The sequence below is a fragment of the Colossoma macropomum genome, unplaced genomic scaffold (assembly GCF_904425465.1).
Source record: "Colossoma macropomum unplaced genomic scaffold, Colossoma_macropomum, whole genome shotgun sequence".
In the NCBI taxonomy this organism is placed as follows: Eukaryota; Metazoa; Chordata; class Actinopteri; order Characiformes; family Serrasalmidae; genus Colossoma; species Colossoma macropomum.
In genome coordinates, this window is record NW_023494791.1 from 9,983,297 (window position 1) to 10,002,233 (window position 18,937).

The 18,937-nt window shown below is 38.9% G+C and overlaps 2 protein-coding genes across 3 annotated transcripts in view; one reads left to right on the plus strand and one right to left on the minus strand.

The window, feature by feature from the left end:
- Positions 1 to 3,814, minus strand: part of thada (THADA armadillo repeat containing) — a 108,637-nt gene extending 104,823 nt beyond the window's left edge. The window contains exons 1-7 of the mRNA XM_036573810.1: positions 3,637 to 3,814; positions 1,971 to 2,099; positions 1,779 to 1,885; positions 916 to 1,052; positions 388 to 536; positions 273 to 305; positions 98 to 146 (exon numbers count right to left, since the gene is read on the minus strand). Of these exons, the coding sequence (XP_036429703.1) occupies positions 98 to 146; positions 273 to 305; positions 388 to 536; positions 916 to 1,052; positions 1,779 to 1,885; positions 1,971 to 2,043 (548 nt within the window). The 5' untranslated portion in view covers positions 2,044 to 2,099; positions 3,637 to 3,814. The remainder of the gene's footprint in view (positions 1 to 97; positions 147 to 272; positions 306 to 387; positions 537 to 915; positions 1,053 to 1,778; positions 1,886 to 1,970; positions 2,100 to 3,636) is intronic.
- A 201-nt stretch (positions 3,815 to 4,015) lies between these two features.
- The window catches only part of plekhh2 (pleckstrin homology domain containing, family H (with MyTH4 domain) member 2), a 45,984-nt gene continuing 31,062 nt past the window's right edge, over positions 4,016 to 18,937 (plus strand). Inside the window, exons 1-2 of one of the 2 annotated variants that reach the window (XM_036573811.1) lie at positions 4,016 to 4,150; positions 9,733 to 9,888. In XM_036573811.1, coding sequence (XP_036429704.1) covers positions 9,769 to 9,888 — 120 coding nt within the window. In that variant the 5' untranslated portion in view covers positions 4,016 to 4,150; positions 9,733 to 9,768. Of the gene's footprint in view, positions 4,151 to 9,732; positions 9,889 to 13,406; positions 13,546 to 14,284; positions 14,335 to 18,937 lie in introns of those variants that run through there. The other variant, XM_036573812.1, reaches the window with a different exon arrangement.

Genomic DNA, 18,937 nt, shown 5'->3' on the forward strand with positions numbered 1-18,937 from the left:
TGTGGCAGAGTGTGCATGTGCACGTGACGTCACTGGGGCTGAGAGTGCATCTGGCTGAAAGTGCATGTCTGCAGCCAGACTCTACTGAAATGCTTACCTGTTAAGCTCTAGATATTCATTCACAGCCTTCTTGAAGAACTGGAGAACTACATGTAAAGAGGAGTTATAACAGCTCAGAAAGCATGACAAATTCTATATACTGTTGGTCATATGCTGTAGGCATACATGTTAATTTGGCTCAAAAGACCAAGACATTGTGAAAGAATACTGACCTTCTGTTAGCAGGTGATGAATACATCTCTCTCCTGTGACAAAGAGCATTGCATATTTAGAGGAAAATCATTAAATACAGCACTTCAGTTGACATGGTTGAAAATTTTGACATACCAATGGGGAAAGCATCCAGACAGGATGTGATGCAGTCTGTGAGATGAGAGTAATGCTCAGAGCCCAAAGAGGACAGCGAAGAAGACAGACATGCTGACAGACTGCACACTGCCTTCTCCTGCAGCCAGTGTGGAACATTACTCAGAGCACTGAGAGGAAGAAAGGAGAGAGACTGAATTTAAAGACAGAAGAAAGACTAAGCAATATGACAATATTTAACGTTATTGTGATAAATTACATCACAGTATACTTTTCTCAGCATATTATGGGTACTGTCAGTACTTAAAAGAGACTTTCCAGCTGCATGACTGATTCAAAATAGAGCATAATTAGTACTGTTTTGATTTTCTGAACCATGGTATGCACAAGGTTGAATACACAGCACTGGATTCACAGTTTTTGATAGTATTTATTTTTAAACATGACACTACTTCGTTTGTTACTATGTTTTTTTCCATATTGCCCACCTCTAGACAGAAGTTCTACAACATAGATGGGCTATTTGGGGATGGATGAAGACAAAAATACCTGGCAATGGCCCTCTTCAGTGGGTTTTTAGCCTGCAGTGTGATGTATATGTCTCCCAAAGTGTTCAGGCAGGCCAGGAGTAAGGCACCTGGAGCCGACTCATTCTGACCCTCCAAATGCTCCAGCATGAAGCCTGCCTGCAAAGTCACCATACAGACCCACTCATCAACAACACAGCCACTGTTTTCATGTATTAAGTATGTAATACATAAATGTTGTCTTATTTCTGATGTTCACACATCAAACTTTACCAATCAAAGGGTCAATCAAGAAAATAAGGGACAGTGAATGGTAGATCAAACAAGAGTCTGTCCACTAACAGTCCTAATAAGTCTTATATTACGTTGATTAATGAGCCATAAACTTCTCAATGGATGTGTTCACTTCTGCTCGTTTTTACATCAAAATCGCAATTTCAAAGAGTATAATTTTGTTCATGAGAGCTGCCATTTACTAATACAGGCTCAGTCATCAACAACGTTGTCTTAAAAGTTTTGAGCAAAGTAATTTAACCTAATAACATGGGGCTTGTGAACTGCCTGTAGATGACTTAGATCAATCAAAAGCAACCAAGCACAGAAGTGCGGTGACATCACAACCACAACTAACTGGCAATCTGGCACACTACATTTAGTGTTCAAGCCTCAAGTCAAAAAAAGTAGATACGCTTGTGGTTGTGGCCAAAAAAGGCCTGGATCTCTATTTATATAAAACATCATCGCAATTTAAATCGCAGTTACGATACTGGTCAGAAAATCACAATCAGATATTTTCTCAAAAACATTCAGTCCTACCTAGGCTCTTGATTCATATACTCCTTACGTGTGTAAAACACATTGAAACAATGAACCCTTCCACCATACCTTAGATACCAGCTGGATCTGCTGAACCGGATCAGTGGAGGCCAAACAGTCCTTCAGCGTCTGGGCAAGCTGCCTGGAGCCACTGTCTCCATCTACAGACAGGGAAGCTGAGCAAGAGAGACACGCAAACGTCCAGTAAGCAAACGGAGTACAGTTTCAACCACAATCCAAACTCTGACCCCAGTTACTCACCCCTGAGGCTCTCCAGCTTGGCACCATCCAAGGCCACAGCCTCCACTTTGGGAGCTTTCTTCTTCACCACCATGACTAGTTCTCAACCAATACAACAGCAGCTGGGTGTCAGTCAGGTTTGCCAAGAGTCTGTTTTAGAAAGAAAAAAAAAATCAAAATTTGAATCAGTCCATGACTGTTTAATTACAAACCAAATCTTCTTCTTGTATAGAGCCATCTATTGTCACATTTGCACATAAACTCATGCATGTCCAGGCTATTTCACTGAACAGGTATAAAAGCAAAGATAGCTGTGGATCAAACCTCATAAGGGCATAGCCAAGACCTTCAGAACAGCCAACATTTAAAAATCACAGATAAGCTCAGAGAAATTGAGAAATAGCGAGCAAATTGAGAACTTTAAATTGAGAACTTTAAAGAAACAGTTAAGTAACTTTAAATGAGACAAATGCAGCCATTTTTCTATGTTTTTTTTTTTAACATTCACATTTACATGTGTCAGTAAAACACCAGGTATATCAGTTTGTCAGTTACATTTCTGAAAAAAATAGGCTGAATCTGAAATGGCTCCCTAGTACCTACATAGTGCATAAAACAGATCTTCAAAACCCAAATAGCCCATCAACATTTCTAAAAAAAAGAGCCATTTGGGATCAGCTAGATGGTTCTTTAAGGGTTCTTTAGTAAAGGGAATTGTTTTATTTAGAACCATAAGCTCTATATAGAATCACTTCATGCTTAAATGGTCCTTCACATGGTGAAACAGTTCTTCAGATTGATGGAGAATGTGTTGTACATGGTTCTTTGCAGAATCTTTTTGAAAATGGTTTTATACAGCATCAAAAAGGGCTCTTCTACTGTTATGATGCCAAGCTTGTAACAACAGAAACAACAAAAGAACCGTTTTTGGTGATATATAGAGCAATACACAACACATTCTTCATCAACCTGAAGAACCATTTCACCTTGCAAAGAAACATTTAAGCATACAAATGATTCTTTGAATGTTTATGGGTCTATACAGAACCATTGTCTTTACTAAAGAACCCTTGAATAACCATCTTTTTAAGAGTGCATGTAACGTACAATGTCCTACTGGGTAGGTTAGTTATCTGCATTTTAGTGCACTATTTAGGTGAAGAAGACAGCATGTGATAACTCACAGTGCTCTACATAGGGAGGGATGAGCCATTAGTCAGCCTAAGAATGTCAGAAAAACAGCATTTGAGGTTGGCTACCCCGCTGTGAGTGTTGCTGAAACAGGCGAAACTGACAGAGCGGTGCTTGTTAATGGAAAAACCCTTTGGGTTGGGTCAGAAATGACACATCCAAGAGGAAATATCTGAATGACCATTCAACCTGCGGTAAGACATTCTCGTAAACAGCCGGAGATGACAAGACAAATGAAGCACATGGACCTCAGGAGGGGTAACTGAGGGTTAAACCCGTGGACTTATCAGCAGGAAACGACTGCTGTTCGTGTAATTAGACAAGTAAAGTGAAGATGAGAGCTGGTCAGACAGTACAAGCCTTCTCCAGTAGCTAGGTTAGCTAAGTAATGTCAGCGCTGCCTCTGCAAACTTAACTGAGATGGAAACGCTAGCTAATGCTAGCGGCATGCACGCGCTCCCATATAAGCTAACGGTTGAATGAATCTTCCACTCACCAGTCAAACGTTAAGTCTGAGTAACGACTCTATATGGCATGAAAAAATACCGGCATGTTTTTGTAAAAACCTGACCGCTCTTTAAAAAAAAGGACTGTAATCCTTTCGCTAGCTGCTTTTCTTTCACCCTTACCACCATAACACACGCGCGCGACACGTCAAGTCCGGAATCGTAAGCGAGAGACCCGCCCAAGACCACTCTGATTGGCCAAGCTGAAAAATCTCTCACTTTGATTGGCTGAAATACACATCAGTCAAATTCGCCGCTATAATTTACATGACCACGCCCATCGTGTTTTCGATTGGTTAGATTTAACAAACGACACGCCCCTCGGTCAACTCACTGGCCTGGCTGCGGTACTATGCTGAAATGGAAAGTTTGAGGGAGGAGGATGAGAGACTTTTGGCCGTTTTCGTTTTATAATTAGGTTAACAGAGCAGTGAGAAACTGCGCAGGACGGAGTGTATCATGGAGTGAATTCGGTGGCTGTGTTTGTCCCAGCTTTCTTTCAGGGTAAGAATAAGAATCTTTCAGTGTTAACTGTGAAAGACGTGTTGCTCTGTTTTCCCCTGTGGATGAGGACGTGGGAAGACGGGGGTCTGCCTCAGAGTGAGCGTTTTCTTTCTCTGCATTTACACACGTGATTCAAAACTATGGACAACAGTATGCTGTACAACTGCTGTGGTATAGAATACTCTACTGCTGCTGGACTATGAGATATTATAGCATTCTTATAGAGTACAATACAGCTGATTTACTACAGTATACGATAACAGTGCTGTACTATGGAGAAAAGTTCAAAACATTGTGGATCTGCTTTAAGGTGGGCAATAAATGCACACATTTTCTACTATGGCTGATATGTCTGTACATATTATATCAGCAACTTATGAATGCCTTCCGTTTTCTACCATATCTACATAGGTAGTTGACTTCAGCTCAAATTCATGGCAAAAACATATTATTGGATTCCTTTAGAATGAATATTCAAAGTTGTGTTCTTTTTTATTTTAGTTGTGACAAACCTTTTCATGTGTTGGTTCTAGAGCTTGTCCTCCAGCGTGAGGTCAATCTAATGATAATATTTGATTCAGAATTATCAGACAGACAAGGACAATATCACACATTGTGATGGACCCTGAACTAATACAGCTAAAAAGAGGTCCAAATATAAGGCTAATTCATCACCATAATATGATGTCATAGCAAAATATGAGCACATCAATACCATTTCATACATTGTTTCATCAAGCACAAAGAATATGGAGTAAAACTCTAGAACACGGCCCTTTAACTATTAGTAGAAATTAAAACAATAGCTTTTATAATAAAATATATTTACATGTGTAGTCGAAATCAACGATGACTATATTAACTAGCAATGCCAGCTTTACCTAATAAACAACATAAGCAGCTACTTAGGGCTCCTCGACCACCAGGTGGCCCCCGAACAACTTTTGAATCATTACTGTCACATTATGTTGTCTAAGATGCTCGAGTGAGGGGAAAAGAGCAGCTGGTTAATCATGTCTCAAAAAAGAGTGTATGCGTTTGGGGCCAAACAACAGAAGAGAAAATGGGAGGATAAGGAGAAAAGGTTTAAACGTAAAGGTATGTTTTGTTTTACTGTGATGTTATCATTATGCCATTCGTTTTGGTTTGTATGGACAACAAGAAACCATCAGCAATACGTAATTAGCCAGTTATAAATGTATATAATTTTGACAGCTTGTGGTCATCTCTGTTATTAGTCAGCCTCCAATTTTACAGTACATCAGCAAGCAAGATAGGGGGGTGAAAATCCTGCTTGGGGCCCCTAAAGTGCTAGAGCCAGCCCTGTTTACTAGGGCTGCAAAATGTAGAATTTGTTAATCGTTACTGTGATATTGGCCTTTGCTCGTATTGAAGCAGCCTGCAATTGAATAAGTCTGTTTTTTTTACTGTGTGCTGTGAGCACCCAGACCAAATTTTGATGAATGAATGTTTTCATGTAATCCAACAAAAGTAAATTACATGTGGTAAAACAATCTTGAACCATGTCAGATTACTAGTTTACCAATGCATTTTTAATATATTGGAGGCTACGTTGCAATCACAATATGTGGCAGTGCCACCACAATGCTACTAGTTGCCTATATAATGCAGCTGTAGTATGCATTAGGCCAGATAAAGGCTACTTGGTCACAATATGCCTGTTTCTCAAACTGCTTACCTGAATCTCAAGCTTGTAAAACACTCGAACACTGCAGTGAGCCATTTTCCATTATAAGAGAGATTGAATTTAACCCCGTAAATGGCCGGGGCCCACCGGCAGGCCCAAAATTCTATTACACACTTCTATAACCTAAGAATAGCTCAGCTAGTTTGCATGTAAGTCTTAGTATACAATAAGCCTCAGATTTTAAGGGGTTAATGAAGAATCTAATTTATAGCTATTTATCAGGGCTTATGTGTACCAGTGCAATTATAATTTCATATCACAATATAGGACATGGCAGTCACAACAGTGGCTATTTTCTGTTAAATGGTGATTTTTGGTCTGGCTGTATGCCAGATTGTGTTGAATCTAAGGTTACAGTATAATGTTTAAGTAATAAATGCGTAAAATGTTTATATCACAATTTTAATTGCATCCCACCAAAGGACTATGTAATTGTGGTCTAATTTGGCCGAGCTTTATTGGACAGCCGCCATTAGCCGCCATTATGTGTTCAAATTTTCAATAAACTATCTGGTGAAACCAACAGCATTAGGGTTTAGATTGCACTAGGATTAGGTTTAAGCATCTACAAAGCATCTACTGGGTGTTATCCAAATGAAAGGTTACCTTCTTTTCTAACAGCACTGAAAAATGCTGGATTTTTTTTTTTCGGCAAAAGCTTATCTTCTCTTTAGATCATGTGTTCTGTCATCTGTACTTCTTGTATTAAAAAGGACCATTTCCATTAATCAGGCGTTCAAATTAATACCTGTTTTGTATTCACAGAGTGACGTCACACTTGGTGGACCTCAGTTTTGCAGACAAAACGTAATCCGTCATAATTATATAGACTTCAAGACCTACAATCTTTTGTTTCATGTTTCAGTTTCAACATTCTCTTGAACATTTTCAGCGTATGTGCAAAATTACAAAATTAAAATTATAGACGTTTGAAGACGTTGACATTGAAGAGTGTATCCTTCATCCAAAAATATTTGTTTTTTAAAAAAGGGACATTTCAGAATGTGATAATTCTTTTAAAAATATGGCAAATTATATTTACATTTACAATTGGAAACACAATAAATGTCTGTTTGGGGGGGTCATGTTAGCCGGCTATATATAAGTGGATCCCAAATGTATTGGATGGAGCTCCATCACTCCAGAGAACGCAGTTCCGCTGCTCCACAGCCCAGCACTAGTGGCCTTTGTACTTCTCTTAAGATGATGCTTATCATTAGGCATAGTAACTAGATAGTGGCTCATATAAGGCTGCTCCAGAGTGTCCCTTTCTGCTGGCAGTGGAGATTATTCAAGATGTGTGTGTGTGTGTGTGTGTGTGTGTGTGTGTGTGTGTGTGTGTAGTTGAACACTTTTTTGGCAACATCATGAGTAAAGTCACTTCAATATATGCACGTATAATTATCATTATCCCAACAACTGGATATTTAGTCCTTTTTCTGATTGTCTGGTCTTTGAAACATTCTTTTTTAATTTAAGTTGGTCGATCCTCAAAGCCAGATCTAGTTACCACAACCTTGTAGAAGACGTGTAATTGGGCTCCACACGTGTTTCAGCTTTCTTTGTGTTTAGGCCAAAGCTATAATGAGAATGTTTTATTATAGTAAAAGACTCTCTCTCTCTTTTTCCCTCTCCTTCCTTCTCTCACTCCATCCCTACCTCCCCCGCTCCTCCACCTCACCTCTTCCTGCTATTTCACCTTTGCTTTCACATGTGTTTTTCATAACCGAAATGCGTACAGTGGAAAAGTGTGATGGTGGACCCGAGTTGGCTGGTGGGGTTTGTTTTGGTCGTGGTCAGTCTCTCCAGGGCCCTGCCCAGCCCTGGAACACTTTACATTTTTTACACAGTAAAAGAGCTTTTTCACATAACTGATCTCTCTGCTCTCCTGAGGCAGAGTAGCGGCCACGATGCCAGAATATGGATTTTGATAACAGTGCCAAGTGCAGTTTCACAATACTAGACCTAAAAATGACACTGTGGCAAAAAAATGAACACCCAATTTTTATTGGACTGAACACAGAAAAAATCTTCAAATCATTTCAGCTTAATTAACCTCTTTCATTTTCTAATTCAGTCTTTATCACTCTCTTATTTATCATCACAAAACTCTTCGGATGTTATATATTCTATATCAAATTAGCTTGCACAGTTTCAGCTAAAGGCAGAATACAGAATATAAGCCTGGCATTAGTCTGTTGAAATAGCTCATTAAATTGACTCTAATCTTGCACTTACATCTTGTAATTTTCTTAGTATATGTTTGTTGTTTGTGTCAGATATTGGGTATTTTTGTATCTACAGTCATATGCAAAAGTCTGGGTGCCCCTGGTCAAATGACATGTTTTGGTTTTCTAAGTAAAATTAAGATGACACATCCACATACAGACAACACACTTCTGCAGGTTTTAATGCACAATTACTGTTTATTTGTTTATTTGTGTTTATTTGACATATTGGGGAAATAATAAAACATAAAATGTGGCCTGTGCAAAAGCTATGTTATATTGTTTTTACAGTATGTTAAACAGAGCAAATAAATAGAAATTGACCACTAAAATTTGAAAAATGCCATATTTAACCCTTGTGTGGTGTTCATGTTTTTGTTAGTGGTCTGGTGGACGCACTGTATTATTGTTTTTTTTTGTTTGTTTGTTTTTTTTAATCAATACAGTCATAACAATTTATGTAAAAATACCAGATATTTAAAATATCAGTGGCCAGTGTAGGGTTCTCCTTTAGCAGCTGTAGCCAATCAGCAGCCTGTCCATGTTGTCCACTCTCACACACACACAGACACACACCAACAGCAGGCCATGTAGGAGGAGAACAGAGTGAAGGACACAGCAGCTCCCCACTTTTATTCCACGCTGGTTCACCCCAACACCACATGTGTAATATAAAAGTGTAGGGGGGTGAACAGTGTGAAGTCATTGAAAATGTATTATTTTATATGTACTTCACAGAAAAAGAGCAAAGACCAAGAAATCTGGGGTTAAAATAATAATAAATCGCATCATTTTTCATTTGGTAAACATTGAAAATGGGTCCCACAGACCCCAACACCACACAAGGCTTAAGTTTGTTCCCTTTGTTCCCTTAAGTTTGTTCCCATGTGTGAGAAAATCAGCAAAAGTGTCACCACGGTGTAATTTGACTGGAGGTGTTCAAACTTTTGCGCACAACTGTGGGTATTAGTACTGAACCTTATTTCTAACAGTATCTTAGCCCAAGGGTATCTTTAGACTCTAGCCCAGGGGTGCCCAATGCCCAAAAGACCTGGTGTGGCTGCAGGTTTTCAGTCCTACAAAGCATGAGCACACATTGGACATCCCTGCTTTAACCTATCTGTACTAGCTAGGATGCTTTCTCTGAGTGGACAGCAAAGCACTTTAGTAAGCTGCTCTGAATAAGAGCGTCTGCTAAATGCTGTAAACGTAAATGACAGTATCGAGTATGCACTGTTAGAGCAGTGAATTGTTTATGATAGAGTTAAAAACATTAAACATACAATATGCGTGCAGCATCATCTGAAAATGTTCAAATAGGTACAGCTTTATTAGTGTCTGCCTTTTAACTCAGCCTCTTTCTTTATCAGTACAAAGCTCTTTTAATGTTCTATGTCAAATTAGCCTGTTCATAGGGCAACATCAACAGGGTGTTAACCTGTTTAAATAAAAAAATGAAAGTGTCAAATGTTAGAGCATCACTGTCGTAATGAAAAAGCATTGAATTTTCTGCTCTTCTGTGGCCTTCAGGCTTATTATTAAACTCTCTTTCTAAGTTCTAAGTTGGCACAGCTCTCAGAAATCAGTTGCCGTTTGAAGTGCTAGTGATTTTTCAGTTCTCTCTGACTGTCTGTCTGTTTCTGCAGTTTGGCTGGAACTGGAAGGGTCTGAGGCTCATCAGCATGGCGGAGGGAGACGAGGGTTCAGCTGGAGAGTGGAAGGAGAAGTACATGGCTCTGGAGGCTCTGCTCTTCAAGTTCAGAGGACAGATGAGTGTGATTCGGGAACTTACAGCAGAAAAGGTCAGTGCACTTCACCATTAGAGGTGGAAAGTTGCGACCTAACGATTTGGTTCATTTATGATTATTTGGAAATTCATCATGAAATTTCAACTTTCACCATGAATTGGTTCAACTTCAATATTTCGACACAGTTCAGAATTATTTAATTAGTACACAAATGTAGCTAGAGAAACTATGTTTACACAGAAGTAAAATATAGCTAAAAATGTTGTTTTTTGCAAGTGTTTGCATTCAGAAATAGCCCAAAAAGGTTATTTTGCACAAAACTAATGAGCACACTTTATTAAATGTGATTAGAATCAATGAATGAAATATTATTAGATTAGATTAAAATAACTGGTCATGTGCGCTCCTGCTTTGTTGGGATGAAAACCTGAAGCTACACTTGCGGATAAGACCGGACACCGCGCTCTAGCGTATTTGCGCTGTTATTTCAATTGATTAATCAAATATTATTTGATTGCTATCAAGCTACATCCCTCTCTGTCTCTCTCTCTCTCTCTCTCTCTCTCTCTCTCTTTCTAACTATGTCTCTCCTCCACCCGCCTGGTTAACTGTCTAATGTAGGGACTTTAAAAGTCATTTTACTTAACCTCATGCTGAATAAGTAAAAAACTACAACCCCCATCTCTTGCTAAACTAATTACAGAGGAGGAATGTGGATGTAGTGTATCTGCGGTGTCCTCTCGCAGACTCTTACTGCCTCATTCAGTCCCTCATTTTCAGTCCTTGTTATGGAGTCTCATCGTCCATTAACAGTTACTTGAATGTGTGTCAGTCACATAGTCAACATGTAGCTTTTTTAGGAGGAGCACGCAGTTTCTTACTAAAATATTTACCATGTTTGGCATGTTGCAGCCAAGTCTCTCTCTCTCTCTCTCTCTCTCTCTCTCTCTCTCTCTCTATCTCTCTCTCTCTCTCTGTATGTGTGCGTTTGTGCTCTATGGCCTACTTCTTTCAGCCTGTCTCGGGGGAGAGCTGATTAGAGGTTAATATAAACAGGCGCTTGACCACAGGGCTCCAGACTGCTGCATTCTGGGATAGCACGAACTGCATAGAATTGCTGACTTTAGATGGACACTAGTATGTGAAAAAGCTTCTACAGGGAGTAGACGTTTGCCTATTCTTTCTACACCTCCCTCAGGTGCATTAGCAGCACCGAAAATGAACTTTTACTGCTTCCATTTGTAATTTTGCCATGTAGTGTTCATTATTCTTCAGATACCATTGATGACCGTTGCTACACTGTAGATTTATACACGCATATACACCTGCTCATTCAGTCAGATAAGGTGTTGATGGATAGCTGACCACTTAAAATGCTATCTTAATTCCAAAAACTGCCAGACTGTAATTGGTCAGCGTTGTTGAGGACAGGCATTTTTGAGAACTAACATCATTATGGTTTGGCAGGCTGGCAAGTTTGAAGCGAAAGTGAAATCCTATCTGATTTATGGCAGTGGCACGTTAATTTCAAGATGTAAATCAGGAGTGCTATCTAATGACTTTGCTCTTGTTCAAATATGCATAATTACTTTTTAACATTACATGTAAGTGGCCCTTATTTATAGTAATTACAATTTGAATGTCTCTATCAGATGTAGTTTACCTACAGAATGACTCAACAACAGAGCTCATAGACATTGAACTATTTGATGATTTCATTCCTCACACCTTTATTTGCAGGATAATGTGCCAGTGGCCTTTAATCTGACCTTCACCTTCCTTTATGCTGAGCCATATGAGCTCATTTGTAAAATATCGCATTACTGTTGTGCCTGTGAGCTTGTTGGCTATGGGCAAAAGCTTATATTCTTTCACAGTGTGAAGTTAGCCTTACCCATGCTAGCACTGTTACTTATGCATGATGCAGTTCTATGTAGAATGTCTAAAAGTAAGAACTATATCACCATCTAAACATCCATATCCACGTTTTACATTATAAACTGTATATGACCCATCATTTCCAGTGTCAGGAAATACATTACATACAATTACCCAGGAACCACAACAACTAACTAAAATATAAACTTTTTTAGTATTTAATGTTTTGTAAACACTTCCAAAGTTCAGTCGTAGAAGTTGGTGGCATTTTCTGCCTCCCTCAATCTAAGTAATGCTAATTACATATTAAGACTAATCTGTCCATAAAACATCTCAGATGTGAAGTTTGAGGCTTTTAGTGCCAGTTTTTCTCTGGACTCTGGGATGGCCAGTCAGTTGTTCTGAGAACAGCAGCATCTTTTTTGATTGACAATTACAACCTTATCTTCTCAGCAGTGTGCTTGCGCCTTTGTCGTGCTGCAGAATGAATTTCTTCCCAATCAGAGGTTCTCCAGAGGGTGCTGCATGATGTATTAACATGTGTTTGTATTTATCAGCTTTCATGATGCCTTCGACCAAAAACAAATCAACAAACTCCAGATGTTATTATACATCCCCAAATGAGCATGCGTTGGTTATCCTTTCAGTTCTTTTAGACCCATAGCATTGAGTTGTCTTCTCACAGTGGAAGGATGGACAGAAACACCTATGGATGTTTTCAGATCTGAAGCAGCTTGATTTTCTCCTCTCTCTCAAAGATGAAAGCTTTAAGTGCTGTTTATCTGATAGGGACAGTTCTGGTGGTCTACCTGGTCTTGTGTGGTTGTTAGAAGTCTCATTTCCTCTGTATCTTTTAATCATTTTTGGAACTATAGTTTGGAAAACTTCTGTTTTTTTCACCTATTTTCTTTTGACTTTCCTCTTCCTTTTGGTTTTAATATTGAAAGGATAAAGTGGCAGTAGGTGCACAAAGGTAAAGAGAGAAGTTAAATACTGATAAATGTAATATTATGCTTAGTCTTTTATGTCATTTTCTGTTTACGCTTTTAGCATGTTCACCTTCATATTCAGATCATAAACACCATGTTTTAATTGTCAGACACCTAAAAGTGAAGAGCACAACAATGAACTGAATTGTTAAGTTTATGTTTGTTTATTAATTTATTTTCCTTTAGCTGTAGTTCTTAAAAAAAAGTGAAAATTTTCAACTTTGTCACTGTCAACTTTAATATACACAACATAATAGGCAGAATGACAATGTACTGAGGTCACAGCATCCGGAGAGAAGAATAAAAAAATCTGCCTCTGCTCAGAGGAGACAACATACAGTTGTGTTCACTGGGAACAAAGGGAAGTTGCAAAACACCAAGTACTTAAGTAGGAATGCTTGAGATGCTTGTTGACATTAAACATTTTGTCTGCTCTTGGTTCTAGGTCAGATTCTGGATCACTTTGCCATTCTTAAGTAGACCTTTGCTGTGCAGTTTAAGGATCCTCGTAAATGGTCGTTTGGTGTTCCACGATGCAGATAAGCGACAGGGCAAATCAGACAGTTTATCAGAGGAGGTTACAGGAGAAGAGCAGCGATCGGGAGAGAGAAAGTGACAAAATGAAATAGTGAAGAGGAGGAGGAGGAGGAGGAGGAGGAGGAGGACAAATGACTGGGAGATGAAAAAGAGAGGGAGTCAGTGGGGGGGAGGCAGAGCAGAAATAAACTATCCTGTAATCATTGAGATGCCCAGGGGAGGAAATGCCGGAGTCTGTAAACAGAGAGTGTGTTATATGGGAAGTCAACATTCAGCAACACTTTTCGTAGCGGAGGGGGAGATACAGGTCAGAACTTTTCTCATCTTCGGTTCGCTGATTCTTGCCCAGTGCCCTTCCTGCTGAATCAGAATGATGTGACCACAGCGAGAGCCCAGTGCTTAGGTTTCTTCAGTAAGGTTATGCAGGGCAGATCAGAGCGGGGCACAAACTAACACAGGGTAAAATGAAACTGGATACTTTGTGTAGTTAAACAGGTTCAAATATGTGCTTTTGGTCATTTTCCTGTTTTCTCATAGTAACCTTATCTGCAGATTGGACAGATATTTTTCCAGATTGACTTGGAAGGATGTTTTTATACCATAGAAGTAACTTTTTAATCGTAAGTGTTTTTCAATTGGTGACTATAATATAGCACTTTTTGAAGCATATACATATACATACAACTCACGGTGAGAGCTAGCCAAGCTAAATTACGGCCTCCACGCGGGAGGTTAGTTGTAATGCTGTGTTACAACTAAGCGTCCTAATGTAAATGACAGGAGAAGACCATATCCTGCCATATAAATTAACAATAGTTACATACTTAGTTTTTAAGTAAAAAGTAAATAAAGTTATGTAAAGTTTTTTTTAGGTAAAGTTTTTTGTTTTTATGCACAGATTCGACAAAAGCATAAAAGACAATAACTTTTATTGTTAATTGTGGTCCAAAAAATGAACTAATATTCTGTAATTTGGTTGGAAAGCTTGTCTGGTTCATACAACACATAAATGTATTGAATTAATTGTGTTTGCATCTTTTTACCAGACTTTTTAACAACTCTTACAGCTAGCCCCCAATTGCCGTTCATCTATGGGGTAAGTTTGCGCTTACTCTCCTTTCAGCTGAATTGCTTGTAAACAAGTAGGCACTGAAAACAATTCTTTTTCCATTTGTAGCAGTGTGTGGGGGCGTAATTATTATTTTTGAATGATTAAGCAAAACACGAAATGTCTTAGGCTATGGAAGTGGATAAGAACAGCTTTAGTGTAATTTTGTTTCATTTAAAACATGTTAAAAGCATATTTTTATCCCATAAAGCCTATATTAACTGCCTAACAACATTGTGGTTCCACTGTGGTCCTTCTTAAATCAGCATCCATTACATTTAACAGCACACATTTATGACTAGCTACTCTCATAAATCAGCAGAAGGGAACTTGTATGTGTAATTGCTGTGATTTTGCAAAAAAAGCCACAAATACACACACACAGATTTACATTCCTTCTACACTTCTACACCTACAGAAACTCTTACATTAACCTCAGGGCCCAAAGGAACTCTTTTAGCTATTTTATGTTTTCAAATAAGACCCCCTTTTTATTCCAAAATGTTGAAATGTTTGTGTTTTCCTTCATCCTGGGGACATTTAGTCCCCTTAAAGGGTCAAACATGGACATGCACACACACTTCCACTAGCAACTGTGTACACTGAGAGCGCTGCAGCGCACTGAGGGAATCTGTTCTGGGTTAGCGCTCGCTCCTCTTCCTGCTTGGCACACCCAGATTGATTCCACATTTGTGTGGGTGGTGGCCGCAGAGAGCCGGGGCCAAAAGAGCATGAAGCAGTTTGAAGACCCAAACAAGCTACCACTGACTTTACTATTGTGGCAGCCATTACTGTTCAGCCATGAACACAGTTTCACTCAAAACATCATACTTTAAAAAAAAAACATAGCATAGTTACTTTACGAAGTTCATCTTAGCGTTTTCTCACTGGGTGTTATTTATGGGTGTAACACATTTTGCAAAGTATGTGCTGATGAACAAGCACAGCCAGGAAAATCATACTGCACCACCCCCTAAAAATTCCCCCATTTGATAGCACCAGATGCGGTGGCTCCTAGTAAAACAGTGAAGAGGTGCAAGATTTCGCTGCAAGGGTTTGGACTGCATTAATGGAATAGTTTGGCGAAATTAATAGGCAGTCGATGAGTCAAAAGATTTGGTGCTTCTTTACTTTCGCACTGGAGCTACAAGGCTACTGGAGCTAACAAGTAATAGCATACTTTACTCAAACTGCGTAGACTTAGTTTTGTAGTCTCTGATACTGTATTGCATACGGTTATCTATTAAAATAGAAAGAAGTGTCACACAGAACTTAAAACATTGCTATCAGGCACTTTGAGGCCTGAACTTTGTCTGTACTTTAACTCTATGGCAGTCGTCATGACCGTTTCCCCACCCTACAGACTGAGGTGTGAGTGTGCATGAAGGCGTTTTTTGCGAAGATGCGGGGTGATGCTGGGGAATTTGGAGCTGTAGTGTTGTGCAGGCTGTCACACAGGCGGCCTTTGTGTGCTGGCCCGGCTGAGTGGGGCTCCATCAGAGCAAGCCGCATGCAGCCCGGCCTGGAATGCTAGGAATGGAGAGGCTGGCTACAGTCAGGCCTGTATGAGGCCGGAGAGGTGGGGCGGCGGTGGTTTGAAAAGATGTAGAGGGGAAGCATAGCGTTTATGTTTAGCTGCATAATTGACACACATGCCGACTGAGAGTTTGTTGTTGTTTGTTTCAGGTTTCGCTGAACTTTGTCCATGTTTACTTCAGCGCGGTGGGTGGCGACTGTGTTTTTAACATTTACATTCATATTTACATTCACATTCGTTATTTACATCTCGTCACTGTCATATCAAAACTATGTGACGTTGACCATTTTCCCACCTCTCTTTATCCCTTAGAATTAAACAAGCTGTTTTTGTCACTGTGGCTTTGAGACTGTTAGAAGACAGATGAGCTCTGTTCTGATTGGCTGTGCCTCATATTAAACCACTCAGAACTGAAACACTCCTTATAAGTTCATTGTGAATGGGTGGAGCTAAACTGCTGTAGGCTGAATAGGTGGGTATCTGTAAAGGAGTTCTTGTAACATTACGGAAAAAATAAATTTAAAATGGGACATTTTTGCATCCCATAATGCATTTTGCATTATTTTTCATGTATGCACAGTGTGGACCAGGTAGTGAATGGTACGCTTTGATACATTTACAATCTTAAAATACTACTTCAAACTCTTTTATTTAAAAAAAGTAAGGAATACGCCCCATTTAAATATGTTATGCACAGGTTAGTTTCCTTTAATGTTTTTCTTACTTTAACAAGTCTGCTGTTTAGAGAGATCAGCTCCATTGTTTTAAAGTAATCTTTGGGTCTGTAAGGTCCAGCCTGTGGTCAGGAGAGTGAGAGTGGCAAAAAGTGCAATGCTCTTATTGAAAGATAATATAACACTCAGTACTGTGCTCAGCAGAAACATAACTTGGATTACATTCAACATACAACATTCAGTGCCGTAAAAAAAGTATGTGACCCTCTTTGCCCCCTCAGATTGCCTTTATTTATTTATTTATTTATTTTACATATTTGTCAACTATATGCTTTTAGATTCTCAATGTAATACAAGGAGAACATGAGAAAAAAACAAAACATTTTTGATCATTTCATTTATTTATGAACATAAACACTGGCCTTTTTGAGGTGAGTGAGGCCTGCTGTGATCATCAAGGAATTTTAGTAGGCCAGTCACTGCTGGGAAGAATATGCAAAATAGCAAAATATGCAGATAATATGCAAATATGCAAAAATAGAAGAAATCAGGAGGGGTGCAAATACTTTTTCACGTCACTATATTTTTAAGTATTACAGATTGTATGTGCAATAGGGGCGTCTTATCAGTAAATGATGTGTCACCTGGGCTGTGGTCTGTTTCCGGATTCATACGTAGATTAGGCCTAATTCTTGGTTGAAACCAGTTAAAAGTCCCACTCCTCAGACAGTGTAATAAGGAAGGACAAATAAAGGGTTAAATGCACTCCTACTGTCTTATGTTCATGAACTTTAAAGTAGTTCAAATATAATAGCCTTCTTATCCAATGAGAGTCATATGTTTTGATTCCTGTCATTAGCTGTGGGTAAAGCGGTCAGTAGCTAGTTGAGTGCTGTTGTGTCCCTCCACATCTGGACTCAATGCAGTCTGTAATTACGCTGCTGTTCCGCCTGCTTTCTATATCTGTACATCGAGGCCCGTGGCTCATTCTCATTTGTCCATAAACCTACCCGCTGAGAAGTGGAAAGCTACTCTGTGTGTGTGTGTGTGTGTGTGTGTGTGTGTGTGTGTGTGTGTGTGTTACACGCTGTGACCTATATATGTTTGTGTGCTTCCTGATGTTTACTGAAAGAGACAATGAAACTCCCCCAAATTGTGCTCTATAAGCTGTAAGATACAATACCCGCCACATTAGTCTAATGTAAATAACCTGCAGATTCTGTATCAGTGAAAGGAATTTGAAGTGGAAATGTAGCTGAACTGCTGTTCTAATAGTCAAAAATGTTCAATAGTGATAAAAAAAATCACTTCTTGTGCTGCTGGCTTTAGGAAATGTCACTGCGGCAGGCATGGCAAACTGAGGTCTTGAAGAGTTTAGTAATTTTTAACAAAATCTTATGAAGAGGATAAAAAATCGCCCCCATTGTAAAACTGCCCCCATTTCCATCTCCCTTTGATAAATATCATTATGTGAATTATCAAAAGAGTCAGAAGTAGAGATGGCATCAGTGTAGATGGGTGTTGGTATCAAACTGATATCAGTAAATCTTGGATCGGATATTATGAATCCAATCCAATCTTGTAAGAAATCTGTCCTGGAAGTCTGTGTAATGTTGTTAGCTGTGTATTTCTTCCCATGGGTAGTAGAGTGATTGAGTAGCTTGAGTATGATGGCCTACTTTTAGATGCTCATCTTAACTGAAGTGTTTCTATTGAAAACAATTTATTTTAAAGGGGAACTCCACCGAGTCAGAATTGTTCACCATTGTAGTACTAGGAACCAGACATCGTTATGTCTACACTACAAATATCATTTTATCTGCTATCCAAATTGACCAGTGAACTAACGTGTCTTATAAGATTTTACACTGATAAGACACGTCAGTTCACTGGTCATTTTGGATAGCAAAAACTTTATAACAAAACTATCACAAAACAACAAATGCATTTACATGCACTCAATAATCCAATGATAATCGGATTTCTGCAGGTATCTGATTATTCAAATGGTCATGTAAACATCAAACCCCGATCTAGAAATTCAATTAAGAAAAATTTGATAAAGAGAGCTGGATTTTAGCTCAGTAATCAGATTTCTGCATGTAAACTCTTACTCTGATTTCTTTTGGATTTCTCAGTCTGCGCATGTGCGGAACAGACTGCTGTACCAAAAAAAAGTAAGCAGCGTTGCTGTGAGATTTAAATATTCTTTATTTTAGATTATAGATTACATGTTAGATGATGTACGTTCATATTTTCAGGTAAAGTGGCGCTATGATTTAAAAAAAAAGCTACGGTATGGAGTTTGAGTTTTACATTATGTTTAGGTCACGTCTTCTTCTGTGAGCTTATTGGCTGGTTGTAAAGCAGAAATCTGATC